The sequence below is a fragment of the Octodon degus genome, unplaced genomic scaffold, assembly GCF_000260255.1.
Source record: "Octodon degus isolate 3935 unplaced genomic scaffold, OctDeg1.0 scaffold00011, whole genome shotgun sequence".
Lineage (NCBI taxonomy): Eukaryota > Metazoa > Chordata > Mammalia > Rodentia > Octodontidae > Octodon > Octodon degus.
In genome coordinates, this window is record NW_004524587.1 from 26,977,607 (window position 1) to 26,994,698 (window position 17,092).

The 17,092-nt window shown below is 40.8% G+C and overlaps 1 protein-coding gene and 1 non-coding gene across 4 annotated transcripts in view; one reads left to right on the top strand and one right to left on the bottom strand.

Moving 5' to 3' along the window:
* The window catches only part of Nup93 (nucleoporin 93), a 139,229-nt gene that overhangs the window by 17,439 nt on the left and 104,698 nt on the right, over positions 1–17,092 (bottom strand). For all 3 annotated transcript variants that reach the window (XM_004625968.2, XM_023709314.1, XM_023709315.1), the window contains exons 6-8: positions 9,464–9,538; positions 6,415–6,504; positions 4,818–4,957 (exon numbers count right to left, since the gene is read on the bottom strand). In XM_004625968.2, coding sequence (XP_004626025.1) covers positions 4,818–4,957; positions 6,415–6,504; positions 9,464–9,538 — 305 coding nt within the window. The remainder of the gene's footprint in view (positions 1–4,817; positions 4,958–6,414; positions 6,505–9,463; positions 9,539–17,092) is intronic.
* Positions 1,211–1,312, top strand: LOC111815101. Its single transcript, XR_002819897.1, has one exon. It is a non-coding gene; the product is annotated as a small nucleolar RNA U13 (small nucleolar RNA).

Below are 17,092 nucleotides of genomic sequence, written 5' to 3' on the forward strand. Positions count from 1 at the left end.
CGGTAATAACAATAAGCTTCTCTTCTGGAGGGTTAATAACTTAAGTTTGCAGACCAAAATTAGAGAAAAAGAAGGGCCGCAAGGAAAGCCAACATTTTGGCTCTAGCCTTCCAAGGTCAATTAAGGCTCAGGACATATGAGAACTTGTACTGTAACATCATGGAACTCCGCAGTGTCCCAGATTTTCTGATCAAGGAGATTATGGGGCCAAAGAGGAAAGTGATCGATGATGTAGAGTGTGCCTAAGAAGAATCACATGGAGAGAAAACATTCTCTCAGGCTTTCACAGAGAGCACATTGGCCAAGCAATGGCCGTGACTCATCCACATGACTGACACTGACAAAGGATCTACAATCTGAGGTACAGGATTGTGTTAGCTGATATATTGTGTTAACTTGGCTGAATCAGCTCAGACAGACCTCAGCATGGGGGCCTAGCCCTGCAGGTGGGCAGGGCCCACGAATTGAGAAAGGCAGGAAGCCGCCCTGCCTGGTTTCCTGCTGCCCCACCCTGCTTCTGTGGAGAAGTCTGTCTTCAGAGGAGCTTGGCCGCGCCACTTTGGAGGAGCTCCAATCTTCACTGTGGAGTGCTGGTCTTCCCAATCAGCACAGAAGGAAGAGAGAGGCTTGATGGACAGCACCACAGCTGCTGCTCCTCCTCTGCTCTTCATTGTTTTCTGCCATGTGAACTGCTGTCGTTTGCCTTGGAGCCAGCGGAATATGGACTGAACACTCCAGTAACCGTGCACTAAATAAACCTTTCCTTCCTTCATTTTTTTTTTTTTTTTTGCGGAACTGGGGATTGAACTCAGGCCCTTGCGCTTGCCAGGGAAGCGCTTATTCCACTGAGCCATCTCCCCGGCCCCTCCTTCCTTCATTTTGAGTGTCGGGCATTTGTCCCAGCAATGAGAGAAGATAACTAAGACAAGGATCTCAGGAAAAATCCTGAGGGGATTTGACTGACCTTATCAGAGCCAAAAGCTACAACTCTTGTTGCATAGGTCTTGCTTTATCTTGGTCTTAACCATCCAGCAGAAAAGTATACAAACGAAGTATAAGAAGTAAAGCCATGCTGTTATGTTGAACTGTAGGGGACTCAGGTCAACAATTTCTGACATTGCCAGTGAAGCGGAAGACCCAATACTATTATGGACTACTGGACTCTTTTAGAATATTTTGCCGAGTTAACACACCTATATTCAAACGACAGACCCTTCGGTTCATGAGCGTGATGATTGGGTGTTCGTGTCTTATAATGCATGAGATGTGCCTCCCTCAAACCTTGTTACGTGGGCACATTACCCGTCTGATGTGGAAAAAAAAAAATTTCAAATGATAGAACTAAACAAAAAGGGGGATACAGATGAATGTCTATTTTGTATTTGTGTATTCAAAATGGTTAGGACAGATATATAGTTACATTCTCTTAATGAATAGAGGGATTTGTTGTAATAGTGTTTGTAAATAGGATATCATGTCTGCATCTTGTACAGCAAATAACCACTAGGAAGAGAGTATGCAATGTGTTAATTTTTGAAACTGTCATACCAATTTGATTTGAAACTGTCTCATTGCTATTTGCCTCTCAATAAAATTATGGAAAAAAAAAACAGCTTTACTTCTGCATGACCTTGTGCCACCCTGTCTTGCCTTGGATCTTACACACTGAAACCTCTACAAACTGTGAACCAAAATAACCCTTTTCCCTTAACTTGGAGTTTTTGAGCACTGTGCCCTAGTCACAAAGAAAGTTAGATAGGTGCTGAGCTCCTGCAAGCTAGGCCTGGCTAGAGAAGGTAAGTTGCTGGAGTTGAGTTCTTGGAAAGTGTTCCTGTCTTCTGGCTTTCTCTCTAAAACCACAAGTCAAAATAAAACTTTTAAAAAGTGCTAGGGATTGAGCGTAGGCCCTTCACACTGAGCCACAGCCTCATTCCTTTTTTAAATTTCGAGACAAGTTTTTACTAAATCCCTAAATTGTCCAGGCTGAGCTTAAACTTGCAATCTTCCTGCCTCCACCCCAAATAAAACTTGTGTGTAAGTTATATATGTCAGGTATTTTGTTCCAGGGATGAAAAGCTTTTCATTAATTTGCATCCTTAAATGATCTGCAGTGTTTTAAAGTGCTTCTACAAAAAGACTAAATGATTCAAGTTATTAATTCAAGTCACTGATACGCAAACATGTGCATAATACAATAAAGAACTTTACATAAAGAACTTTATATACATATATACATGTACGTGTGTCTGTGTGTATTAAATGTATGTGGTTGTCTCACTATGCAGATCAGACTCATAGGATCCTCCTGTTTGCAGCCTCCACTGCACTAGGATTACAGGCATACACCTCCATGCCTGGGTTCTGTGGCTGGCTCAGCCTGTCCTGGGGAGGGGGGGGCACTGGTGTGGCATGTGGTGCCAGGGATTGAACTGTGGTCCCTGAGCTTACCTAAGCTTGCCTAAGCAGGCGTTTTAGTCTGCTGAGCTATCTTGCTGGCTCCATCTAAGTATATTCTTGTCCAAAACAAAACAGATGACTTCAAAAAGTTACATGCTCACTCCATTAGTGGAAAGATGCTCTACAAATGAGTTAATATAGTGAGAGGGAAAATGACTTCATGGGATTTTATAGTTATGAAAAATGATAATGATAAAGAATTTAAAATCAAACTATATACAAGCATATATTGGGCATATGAGTTATAACTGGATAAAAAATAAAGCCCTCATACAACAAGGTAAAAGAAACCTCTGGATATAAGGTACAGAGGACCTCTTTTTCACATCTCTTTTAGTCTTTTTGGGCATCTTCCAAATTTTTTTTTCAAAAAGCTTGTGGTGTTTTTATATTGAAAATGAAACACAACTTAACAAATGTAATGAGTATTTAAAAGCAGACAAAATAAAACAGATTTCCAGTATGGTCTCTTCCAACCTGACAACTTATGGGCTGGCAAACTCTTAGGTTACAAAAGCAGCCTAAATTCCTGGAAGGCTAACCTGGCTCAAATATACCCTAGTTCAAATCTTGGGAGTGTGACAGGGAAGAGACAGGTGAATTCTGTTAATTCCCAGACATTTTTGGCTTTTTTACATAAAAATTTATTTGAGACTAGATTTACTTTGACAAATTGCTCATTATATCATTTGAAGCTTTGTATACACACTTTCATAACAGCATCAGCAAAAATACTTTAAAATGCAATGTAATTATTCTACACTACCCTTTTATCAAAAAGTGATAGTGAGTTCTTTAACAGGATGCCATCAGAGACCAATGCCATGGGAGTCACTGGAGTGAAAAAGAAAATAAGGTTATGATACCTGTGAACAAGAAACTCAAAAATAGTGCTGCTTAGGAAATTAACAGAACAAAATAATAAAAATGAGGTGGCTTATAGAGACTTATGATAAAGGAATACAGCCTGGTATCACTGGTGAGGTTGAGTGCCCATGTTAATGATTGGGCTTATCAAGGGAAAAGCAAACATATACTTACAACCATTAAAAAAAAAAATTCCTTCAGGCTTTAATATAGTATAAGAAATTCTGGCTTACATTTGCTGACTTGTAATGAACACTATTGCATACATTAGGTTTTTTTTTTTATGACCAAAGGTCCATATCCCCCAAACTGCATCATAAATTCAACTACCCCCTGATGAATTATTTTAAAAACCCTTTATGCCCAGGCTAGAGGGGTAAAAACCATTTGGGGTTTTAGATTTCTCCTAAGAAAGGAATGGAAGGTAGTAAGTATTGTCTGATGGTGTCATTTCATGTAGCGACTGTATAAGTACGATAGTATTTGGTATAAAACCTGTGCTCTCAATTACCTCAGTTATACACAAAGAAATCATGAGTTCCTAATGAGGTATTATTGTGTTGACAAAGGGCAACCACACAACAAGGCTGCTGGCAGGTGCAGGAGACAAGTGGCAAAGGGCTGCAATTTAGAAAGTATATTCAACCAGGCTTTCTCTTCTCCAGCCAGCAGGAAGAGGCTCAGCACCCTGTCTCAGAAATAAAGAGAGTCTGTTGCACTCTCATGACAACCCCTGCTGGCCAATTCAGAGCTGGGAGGAACTTCCATAGGGAGGGAAGAATGGCACAGGGCCTACTAATAAAGGAGACAATAGTTAGGGCACAGCCACAAGCCCCTCAACAACTACCTCCAATTAGTGAGGAGGTGGCAAAGGAGCCCAGGCACAAATCATAGGCATTAGTAGCTGGGAAAGACCTTGACTCACAGTGATAAACGAACCCAGCCAGAAGGAAACTCAGGTTAAATGAAAGGGCCCCTTCAAAGTAAGGCAGTAATATTGCTGAGAATAAAAGTTATAATGCTGAGAGAAAACAAAAGGGCATCAGGGTAATGGCTGAACTACATCAAGAAACAGGACTGTGACCTATGGCCCCTTTAAGCTGACTTTCCTTCTGGCTGATTCAGTTTATCACTGTGAGTCAGGGGCTTTCCCAGAGGCTAATGTCTGTGATTTGTGTCTGGACTCCTTTGCCACCTCCTCACTAATTGGAGGTGGTTGCTGAGGGGCTTGTGGCTGTGCCCTAACTACTGTCCTCTTCATTAGGGCATAATCATGATGTCTCCACATTGAAGGACAGAGAGCAAAGAAAGAAACAGAGAAGAGTGCTCCCTGGTTGCAAAGTGTTTTTGAGAGCAGAACTACTTTTCAGCCTTACTCAATCTGTTTCCACCATACCAGCCATAATACATTAGCTTGAGGACTGTTTACGATCAAGAAAAAGCTGCCATCAGGGGATTGGAAAGCCAGCCCCACTGCGCTTGTGTTGCCTTACCTCTGTTCAAGGTACCCCAAGGCCTGCCTGACAAAGTCCATGCGCACTTCCAAGCTGTTTCGGCTCTTCAGGGTGTCACCGGCTGGTACCAACAACACATCTACCATTTGTTTTACCATGGTCCACATGTCAGAAATGTTCTGCATATAAATGAAACATGTCACACTGGTGCAGGGGCAGAGAATTTATTTGGATGTTAAGCATTCTGCCTTGAACAGTAGACATCATGAGAATGGGGGTAAGGCTAATGTCTTCTGAGAGCCCCAGGCACAAACCCAGTGCAAAAGCTTTGGTTGAAAAAAAAGCTTTGCCCCTTCCCTGCCAGTCACTGTTGAGCAGCACCCCCACCCCAGGTTGGTTTTCAGATCAATTACGAGTTCAGGCCTGACATAACCACCTACATAATTAAAGTCACATAAAAGTAACAAGAACACTGAATCTCAGTAGGTTATCCCTTGAGAGAGACTGAGTACATTTATAATTGTCCAGAGCTCTAGGAATTTAAACTCAAGTGCTTACATATTAGTCCTTACAAGGTTATTTGAATTGCTTAAACTTAAAATAAGAGTTTAACCTACATAATCTAGGCTTTGTCCTTCCAGAGACTCTCCAAGAGGCCCCAGCTTTTACCCTGTTTTGTGGACCTTGGGCCTCCCATTTTCCTTCCTACTCACTCCCTTTAAAAGCAACTCCCAGGAAAAAGCAGCACTCTGTGGGGCTCCCTCTCAGAGTCCTCCTGGCTCTAATCTCTCCTTAAAAATGTGTTCCCCAAGCCCTTGGAAATACTTTAGAGAAAAACAGGTTTACACTTTTTGCAAAGCAAAAGCAACCAAACCAAACCAAACCTGTACTTTCCCTCAAAAATTGAACTACAAAACACCTAGCTAAATGTGCCGGGGGGCGGGTATGACTGGTTAATTCTTCTCTAGATCTGTTTGTACTGCCTTACATTTCATTATTTACAAAATTATGTGTATTTTGGAGAGAGCTGTATCATAAAATCTGTATGTGGATTCTTGCTTCTATAATACCAGGCTTCTCTCCTTTCCTTCTTTTTCTTAGCCACCTGTGAACCCATTTATTCATCCACTCGTTTTATGGTTCCTCCCAATAAAATTGGCCAGGGATAGAGTGGGGGGCAAATAAAAAATTGGTGAGGAGGGAGTGTGAGAGAGGAATGGACCAAGTGGAATGTAAAGAATGCTCATAAAGACCCTACCCGAGTCAAGTTCAGAGGGCTGACAGGTATGAAAACTGAATCACCTTTTCAATTCAGTGCTCCTTAAAAAGACCTCTTGTCTGGCTAAGCAGGAAATTTGGTAAGCAGACAGGCAGAGGCTGACAAGGTTTTCAAAGCAAAGACAGCTCAAGGGGACCACTTGTGACTATTAATTAACCCTGGCTGGGCCTTTTGAAGATACACCGAAGGGGGGGTGGGGAGAAGACTTCAAAATTATTTAAAAATAAAACTCTGAGGAACAGTTAACATTTTATTCCATGAAAAAAAATCTCTTCAGCACACTGAGTCAGCAAGCTGCTAATCCCATCTGAACATGAGGACTCCCCCACTTCTACTTGGGCTAACATAGGGCAATACCTTGTCGTTCAGGCGGGGGACCGTAGCACAGAGGTCCACAAGGTTAGGCTGTAGTTGCCCACTGACAATCTTCTCATTATAGATATAAATCTGAAATGATGGAAAGCAAAGTAAGTGACACAATTTCGATTTCCTAAGACCTCTTGAAGCAGTTCTAAAGCCAGTAAATGGTCAGTAGAAGCTTCTACCAGCTTCCATTCCCTCTCCACACTGGCTCTCAGCTCTGCCAGCTGTGAGCAATACATGAAAGGTAGCTACTACCACAGCTTTCCAAACACCTGACAAAAAAGTTGGTACTGAGCAGGAGAGCCACAGGCAGGGATTAAGGGAGTACGGACAACAGAATGGTTTCAGTTGCTGCTTCCTAAGAACCATGCCAAAAGCTGGTGGGATTTTGGCCTGACTGACTAGGCTCAGTTTAGGGCTCACAGAGTGAATATGTTTATAGTCTTCACATGTGTTAGAATAGCAGCTGCTGCCCATCTGGAATATCTGTCCTAGAAAGAGCCTACTCTTTAGGTAAAAATATCCTTTAAAAACATGGAGGATGCTAGTATCATTTAGCCTTCAGAATTGTTGTAAAGATGAAATAAAATGGTTTTAAATTATAAGTACTTTTTAACTCAATGATCATTTATTAGGAGCCCTCCCTTTGCAAGGTGTCACGTTTATTGTAAGATATAAAAAGTCACTCTACCCTGGAGAAGATGGCTGTGCAACACAGATATTTGACATCATTGTGTCCTATGTGCTACAAAGTTTTAGTTTTTACAGATGTAGACCATAGTTTGTCTCTTCAGAGGCTTACAATTTCATTAGGCCTCAACAGATGGTGGCCATGGCAATGGAGGGAATCACACACATAATGAAGGTTGAAATATAGAGGATGTCAATGTGCAGGAGGTCAGAAAAGAGATCTAAAAATTGGAGTAGATGAAAATAAATGAAGGCCAGTGGTAGACAAAGGAGCTGCAAAGAGAGTGAATTTGCCTGTGAGAAGCTGATAAAGCTGGCTTCAGCCACTTGGGAGTTCATAATAGCAATGGTACTATAACACAACTATTGCCAATGGTAAAGAAAAAAGACTTTACAAGGCATTTATACAATGTCTTTCAACAGAGGGTAGAAAAGGAATTTGGGGTAATACCATCAGCTGACCAGGTATTTAGTTAGTGCTGAACTCCAGTGCCTAATTAATTGGCAACTGAAGACAGAGACCTCCATCAAAGCATACAAGGTCAAACAGTTCTCCTACAGTCTGTAGCTGCCATCAGTTTTCACCTCCAACCCCTACTCCAGGTTAGGAGAAAAAATGAAGTGAGTAGTGCTTAATGCCACAGTGGCACCAGTGTGTTTCCCATAAAGTCAGGGGAGTTAGTAATGGCTAGGGACATGTTCCTTGGCTACTATTCATGTGCGATGATCTTAAAGAGGAAGGAAGCCCACAACCCTGAGCTCAAGAAGCAAAAATGTTTTTCCTTCTTGATACTTTGAAAGAAAATGACAACACTCTGGAGGGTTAACAACCTAAGTTTGCAGACCAAAATTAGAGAAAAAGAAGGGCCGCAAGGAAAGCCAACATTTTGGCTCTAGCCTTCCAAGATCAATTAAGGCTCAGGACATATGAGAACTTGTACTGTAACATCATGGAACTCCGCAGTGTCCCAGATTTTCTGATCAAGGAGATTATGGGGCCAAAGAGGACAGTGATCGATGATGTAGAGTGTGCCTAAGAAGAATCACATGGAGAGAAAACATTCTCTCAGGCTTTCACAGAGAGCACATTGGCCAAGCAATGGCCGTGACTCATCCACATGACTGACACTGACAAAGGATCTACAATCTGAGGTACAGGATCTCAGGATAAACCCTGAGGGGATTTGACTGACCTTATCAGAGCCAAAAGCTACAACTCTTGTTGCATAAGTCTTGCTTTATCTTGGTCTTAACCATCCAGCAAAAAAGTATACAAACAAAGTATAAGAAGTAAAGCCATGCTGTTATGTTGAACTGTAGGGGACTCAGGTCAACAATTTCTGACATTGCCAGTGAAGCGGAAGACCCGATACTATTATGGACTACTGGACTCTTTTAGAATATTTTGCTGAGTTAACACACCTATAATATTCAAATGACGGAACTAAACAAAAAAGGGGACACAGCCATGTGGTACTGTTTTATTCAAAAGTCAACCCCGGGGCTGGTGAAATGGCTCAGTGGTCTAAAGCACCTACTTAGAACAAGCTTAGCAAAGCACAGGGACCGCAGTTCAATCCCCCAGTACCACATGCCAGCCAGCCCTGCCCCCTGGTGGGCTGAGCCGGCCACACACACACACACACAAATAAATAAATAAAATTAAAAAAAAAAAATTAAAAAAAAAATCAACCTCAAAGTGCTTGCCTGGCAAGCACAAGGTCCTGAGTTCACTCCCTGGTACCACAAAAAAAAAAAAAAAGTCAACAGGTCAACCCCAGGTATGTTCTGTCGTCAGGGCAGTACAATCCCATAGAAAGTCTGTGGTTACCAAAGAGAACCCCAATCCATCCTGTTACTATTGTATGGTCATGACCAACAACCAGAATAATGACCCCCAACATATCAGGAGTTTTGCCAGGGCAATGATATTAAGCAGCATTCAGTACACTATGCTTACCAAGGCAGAAAACTATTTAGGAAATTTCTCTCAACAAGTGAAAGGATTTCTGCACAAACCACAGCTTACAGGTAACTCAGTTAATACAGAACTACATTTGCTAAGCCATACAGCTACTCAAGGCTTTGCTGTACACACCTCTATTGCCAATAATGCAAATAGGATGCCCTGATTAGTGTAGAGGGCAGATTTCAATTTCTCCTCATTAACTCTGAATCACCCTATTACCGAATTTGGTAGAATTCTCCAGTGGTCCATGTAGTAAAATATTAACCAGTTCTCTAAATAAAAACCTAACTTGCCCTAGGGTTTGACTTTCACATGAAGTCATTTTTTACTTCTGGGAGGCTCACAATAATTTCCTGTATTAAATCTTCCTGAGTGCATACTTACCTGCTGGGCGTAGGCCATCTCAACAGCATCCATAGCACTTCGACCAGGGGGCCCCACATCAGTAATATAACTTGGCTGTAGATAAAAACATACACAGAATCAGTTAAAATCAGTACTATCAGGTGAAGAAATAAAAACCACATAAATATATCCCTGTAGCAGAGCTATGAAGAATCTTATTTCCTACTTAAAACTTTCTTAAACTGGCCACAAGGCCAGTATATGCCTGTAATCCCAGAAGTTGGGGGGCTGAGGCAACCCCAGAACTACATAATAACTTCCAGGCCAGCCTGAAATGCAGTGAGACCCTGTCTCAAAGAACAACAACAACAACAACAACAACAACAACAACCAAAAAAAACTACCTTAAAATGATTTTAGAGTTCCACCAGAATGAAACTTTTAACCATAAATACATGAGATCAGGCATAGGCCTCGATTAATGAAGAAGTAATGAAAAGTTTGATAAGCCCTATCAATGACTCAATGAGTATTTGTGGAAAAGTACACCCTGCTCACATTTGGCTTTAATATTAAGCCCCCTCTCTACTTCATCTTTCTCCTTCTTCACATCAGTGAAGCCACAGTTTTGTCAGTGTGTCTCCTGGTTTCACTGATCATATCAGGCAGCTAAGAGAACACAGCCCAAAGGGTCATCACCAGGCTCATATATTTTTCATCTTAAGTCTACACTAAGACAACAGCCACTGATTAATTTTGCAGAAAGGTAGGTTTTAAGTCCTCAGTTCCAGAGAATAAATCTGCTCTCTAGGACACTGAGGTTCCAGGAGGGCCACTTTACTACTTGGTTTTGTAGTGTGAAGTAAAGCACACTGACCTGGAGCCTCAGGTTGCTACCAGTGAAGAGTTTGTCCTACGTGACCTTAAGAGGACCCTCTCAGCTTGGATCTCTAGCAATCATTGGTATTAGAAAGGCACACAAACAGTTTATTAACTGTGGTAGATGTTGCTGGCTGGTTGACCAATGATCACACTCAATCTTTAATTGTAACCTCTACTCTTTGTCACCTTTTAGACTAGCATAAGAGTTAAATATACCCAATGTTGTGTGGGTAAATTTAACAACTGGCTCTTAAAGAAGGGCATCTGACATGCAGCATTTGGTGGCTTCTGTGATGTAAATATTAATAGCATGGCAGATTTCAAGCTACCCAAGGTAATATCAACTAGACTGCAAAGTCTCCGACAACATACGAATTGCTCCAGGAGGTGGCTAAGAATGACCCTGTGCCCTAGTTCTAACCAAAGAGATGGAAACACGAGTCTGCAAACATTTGGGAACAGCTTCTTCTTTTCCTGGTAAAGACAAAGAGCCTGGCATGACCTTTCAGCTTTCCCTCTTTCTTTCAGCTCTGAACACAAATATGACGACCAAAATGATGACAGCTGTGTTGTGAGCCAAAAATAAGTAGATGTGCTACATATAGTGGCACACAAAGACAACAAGAGCTACACTGATGGAGCATTTACTATGTGTCACTGTCTGTTTCCACAGATTGACTCCATAATTCTGTGAAACGCTTATTTTTATTATATACATTTCATGCAAAGGGTCACAGAAAGGTGAAATAATTGGCCCAGGTTCCCTCTAGTAGGGAGCAGTGGAGCCAAGGGTTGAACCCACATCCTACCTCACTCTACTCTTCACCATTACTCCCACCTCCCTTGCCAGGCAGCTTGGGCAACTTCCCCCAGGACAGCTACCACAGAGCAACAGATAGTGTGATGAAAAATCCTGACTCCACTATTTCCTAGCTATGTAACCTTGAACATACTGTTAATCAATTTTAAGCCTCAGGTTATTTAGCTATATAATGGGATTAGTAATGATACTGGCTTGTAAATTTTGGGTAAAGATTGAATGCGGAGAGAAACAATATAGTTGATCTTGTTATTCATGGAGTTTAAGTCCCAAGACTCCCTGCAGATACCAAAATCTACAAATACTTTATCTTCTCAAATAAAACAAAATTTGCATAATATTTTCAAATAATCTATACCTAAAATTACTACCAGATTATCTGTATTATCTACTACAATGTAACAAATAGTTGTTGGGCTGTATTGTTTTGGGAATAATAACAAGAGAAAATTTTGTACATGTTTAGTAAAGACATGAACCCTTGCCTTCCCCACCTGGATTATTTGTGATCTACAGTTGGTTGAATCCATGAATATGGAACCCAAGGACACAATGGGCCAACTACACTTAGAGGAATAAGCAGAAAGATGCCAGTACACTGCCTACCACATGGCCAACAAATGCTAGCTGTGGTATTACTTTATAAACCAAAAATAAACAACTGTAATAATGGATAGATATGGATACTACAGTAGTACAATCTAAAATAAAATATTTTACTTTGTCATTGATACAGAGCGTTCTCTTATTTTTCTACAAGGAACACTCATTCTTTGTTTGAACAGAAACTCCCACCAGCACATTTTCTTCTTTGGGACTTAATTGAGTGTTTGTAATAACACTGTGTTTGAGACTGTTGCACAAGACAGCTACTTTTCTATTGGAAAAATGAATGCTCCAATCTTTTTAAAGAACAGAGTGCTCAAAGTCCAGTAACCCAGCCAGAAAAGGAAAGGAAAATGGGACTACAGTATTTCTGCAAGGTCATGATTATTTGAGCTATCCTTGAAGAGCCTTGAGAAATATTTTCTGGTACTAAAAGTCTAATTCATTAAATTATCCACTTAAAAAGCAGCTGGTTTCAGCCTTCAAATTTCCATATAAATTAATTTTGTCTAATGCTCTTGTTTTCAAAAGTCCCTCTCCTTCAACTGCCCTTGGTTAACCTCCTACTTCATCACAAAGTCAATTATCTACCTGCAGGATATGTACACACACATTCCTGAGCAGAGGAGCTGGCAAATATTCAGCTGAAATTACATAACCAGGGCTGCCCAGGGCCTGGGAAGATGGGTGCCATTATGCTTTTGGGGGAACACTGCCAAAGCCTCCAACCTCTGAGTCTAGTATCAGGGCTTGGCTAAGCCAGAGGGAAGACAATAGGACAGGATAAAAGCAGCAGGGAATCAGAGACCAGAAAGACAAGGAAGATAGGAGGGCAAGACCAGAAAGGAAAAGAGTTGCTCACTAGGAGCCTGAAGATACACAAATACTAGCCTTCTCAAGACAAAAGTGGAGTGGGCTTCTCTGAGAAGGTGGTGTTTCCAAAACAGCTGTCCCAGAACAGGTAAGAACGTAGCAGGAGAAAACTGCAAACTTGTATTAAACAACTACTACTATACAAGATATATCCAAGAATGCACATAATTCTTCTTATGGAAAGCACAGAGAGGAAGAATGTAATGAATCCTCCTTGCAAAGTAAGTAGAGAGTAAAAAGAAAATACTGTTATGCTACAGAAAAAAGAAAATTCTAAGTGAAACATTTAGGCTTTAGGTGAGCAACGGTGAATGGGGAGAGAAGATGGCCACAGGGACGACACCCAGGGTGACTATCTCTGAAATGGCTTTGGAGAAAAGCAGATACTTGAAGATGGAGCCAAAGATGAAATCTGATAAATAAAGAGAAAATCCAGCTGGACTAAAATCCAGTGTGTAGAGGGTATGTGAAGAGCAATCAGACCATTCCTGAATCATGACACTCCCGCCCCCAGACCTGGCATCCATGCCATCTTGAATGAAAACTGGACTGAGAGAAGGGAGCCAAGTGCTCAGTGATGACCTGGCTGACTGAACAAACTCACATTCATTCTTCCTTTCCAGTTGGGGTGGCAAGGTGATACATATCCAAATGAATCATCACCACCTGAGAATCGACCTTCTCTGAACTCTAGCAGTACAACACACCCATATCTGGTAAATGACAGTAGTCTAGCACATGTGAGGGGTGGGATGCACCCATGTCTGGCAAATAGTACTGCTCCAGGGCTAGGAAATGGTAGGACTATGGGGAGAAAGGCTTGTCCAACATAGATTTAAAAAAAAAAAAAAGTCATTCTGTGCCCTACCCACAATTTCCGGTAGGCTTTGTACGTGGCAGGGGGGAGGTTGCACAGACCCTTCTGATGACTGCAAGGGACAGAAAATCAGGTTGTGCAAAAATATACAGAGCAGGAGCAGATCTGTGAGTGGAGCCACTGGCACACAGGTCAGATGGTGACACCGCAGAGTCAGGACAGAGTGGGCATTCTTCCATAATTTTTTAAAAAACTAGGCAAGCCTATAATGGTGCGAGGTCATGTCCACCACCCAGCCCTGGCAAAGGGGCCCCTCAGCCAAGCCTGGGGATAACACTAGGTTCTGCAGGTGGGCTGGGACAGATAAACATCCTTGGGCACAGAAATAGTGAATGGCCCAAAGCCAGTGGGTTTTTGGTCATACATTAGGTAAGGAAAGCCTCTGGAGGAAAGACAGGGGCACATAGAAATATTTACCCCTACCCCCATGATTGAAGAAATCAGAATCATGGAGACAGACCTGCAGAATGATGAGGGCCTGCAGTGGGTCACAGATCCCATACAAAGATGTGCCAGCCTCCAACCTGCATATTTGCACACAACTGGTTTTTCATATCCCTTGCAGTCCTCAGCTAGGCGGTTCTTGTACCCCCACCCACCCAGAGTAGAGTACGTGAAGGGCAATCAGACCATTCCTGGATCATGGCACCAAACAGAAGCCTTGATAGAGAGGATTCCACTGAATTAATAAAGAGAACAAATGACCAAGTGTCTCAGTTACTTTTCTTGTTTCTGAGACAAAAATAGTCAATATCCTCAAGTTAAGGGGAGAAAGATTTATTTAGTTCACAGTTTGTAGAGGTTTCAGTCTATAGTCAGCTGGCTCCAAGGCATGGTAGCATAGTAGACAGGTACTGCAGAGAAAGAACAGTTCATGGCAGGCAAAGGTAGTAAAGCAAGCAAGCGACAACTTAAAACCAGGTTACCTGTTTGGAGGGACCACCAGCCCTCTTGACTTTGGGCAGACATTCTCTGGCCCAGAGGGTGAAACTCCATGGCTGCTTGAAATCATATGGATTCTGGTATAGTGGGAGCCATGTGGACATTCTTCATTAATGCCATAGTAACTATGTGAAGGTTTTTATTTTCATTTCTCTTTTGTTTTCTGTAGTTATTGACTGTGTGTTTTGTTTTTGCCTGCAGTACCGGGGATTGAACTCAGGACCTTGAACTTGCCAAGCAAACACTTATTCTACTGAGCTATCTCCCTGGCTCTTATAGTTATTGTATCCTTGCTTTATTTGATTTGGGCCATCTTGGGTTGTAGACTTTTAGTTTCTTCTAGTTCTTGCTTCTTTATTGGCACTGCTTGGTTGCTATACTTTAATTTTCAAGGTTTTCCCCTTTTGATCTACTCCCTTTTTTCCCCTCTCCTAATTCTGATCTTCTCCTTACTCCTTTATTCTCTTTTCTTCCTTATCATCTCACCTCCTTACCCTCTCTGTCCATCTAATGGCATAAATATAAGATAGGCTTGTGTAAGTACATTTTAAAACAACAATTAATCAGTGCTATAGATTTAAATAGTACCATTCAAGGGCAAATCAGGGTAATCCTTAACAAAATCAGGCTTAGAGGATCCAAAGAAAACTACCTAATATATCAACAAGTTCTGATAATCTCACAGCTTCCCTTAATCTCTAAATATAGTTTTACTTATCTGCTTAGCTCCTCCTGCCTGGGCAAATACTCTCAAATAAAAATCCCAATAGTCCAACTTCCTACTTTTTACTTAATGACATTTCTTGTACTCCCTCTCAACCCAATTACATATCCTTTCCTTCCTCCCCTGCCTCCACATTCTAGACAAACAACAAAAGCAATATAATGTCTGTAAGAAGTACGGACAAAAAGTGCCGTTAGCAAAATAGTTTTAAGTTTTAATGTTTATGATTGATACATGGTTTGATCTACTGACATTATTATAACTAGCCAAAACTATCTCTTTACAACACAGTGAAAGGATCCAACACAACTAAACGGAATACACTGAAGTGGTAAACAATACCTGTTGACAAATCAAACAAAACATCACTGGAAAACAAAACCTAATTAAAGAGATCCTGATATCAATAACAAACTCCATTCTACTTGACCATAACTCTTAGCACATTAAAAACAAAACAAGAAATAAGGCAACAAAATGCCTCTTAAGACACCCAACTCTCCCAAAGCAGACCTAAAAGTCTCCAAAGAAGAGAAAACAAACACCAGATGGCTGAACTGTCCAAAATGATCAATGAAGAAACAAACTGAGTGAGTGAGTTCTAAGAGGACAGAACCCAAAAGACAGTAGAACTATGACTAATGTGGTTATGGAAAAAAAAAATTGGAAGGGCTAACCAAAATGATTCAAAAGATGAGCAACAATTTTACCAAAGAAACAGACTCTAGGAAAAAGGTCTAACAGAAACCTTGATAGAGAGGATTCCACTGAATTAATATAAATGACCAAGTGTCTTAGTTACTTTTCTTGTTTGTGAGACAAAAATAGTCAGTATCCTCAAGTTAAGGGGAGAAAGATTTATCTAGTTCACAGTTTGTAGAGGTTTCAGCCCATAGTCGGCTGGCTCCAAGGCAGGGTAGCATGGTAGACAGGTACTGCAGAGAAAAAAACAGTTCATGGCGGACAAAGGTAATAAAGCAAGCAAGGGACAACCAAAGCTCTTTCTACCCCTTCTACCTTATCCAGACTACTTATTTCAGATAGGACTCACACCTTTAATTCCAGTGCCCCTGACATTAGCATTGCACAATGAAATAATCCTAGTATCACACACTCTACATCCAGACACTTCTAGAAAATCCCCACTTATGACTACATGAGGCTATGGAGGGACATCTAGACACAAGTTGTAATAACAAGGTAAATTAGGGTTTTAAAAATCTAGGACAAAATGGAAATGTATGATGATTTACTGAGAAAACCCTTAAAACATTAAGAGAACAAGAAAAATTCATCCAACAACTACTAGAAGATGCTAACATGAACTTAAGGTTGACTGAAAAATTAGAGTTGGACAGGTGTAATAAAAAAATATGTTTACAGAACTCACAAGTATGGAGAAAGAGTAACTTACAGATAAGCAAGGCTTAAAGAATGCCAAATATTTATGATTAAAAAAGAAACTTCTGGGGGCCAGACAGACAGCTCAGCAGCATAAGCGCCTGCCTGGCAAGCCAAAGGCCATGAGTTTGATTCCTGGTACAAAAAAAAAAAAAAAAGAAAAGAAAAGAAAAAGAAAAAAGAAACTTCTCATGACACAACAAAGTTAAAAATCCCAGATTTTTTTTTTTTTTTTTTAAAGAGGAAAGAGGACAGAATCTTAAAAGCTGTCTATGAAAAGCACAAACTCACTTATAAAGGTAAACTCATTAGGATTATTTTTCTTTTCTTTTTTTTTTTTGCCATAGTTTTATTGATAAACAAATAGCAATGAGACAGTTTCGAATCAAATCAGTAGGACACTTTCAATAATTAGGATTATTTTTCAACATAAACTTCAAAGGCCAAGAAAGGTTGGTGTGAAGTGTGTCAAGCCCTAAAATGAAACAACTTCCAACCCAGACTAATATATCCTGCAAAATTCTTTCAAAATTTATTCCAGGA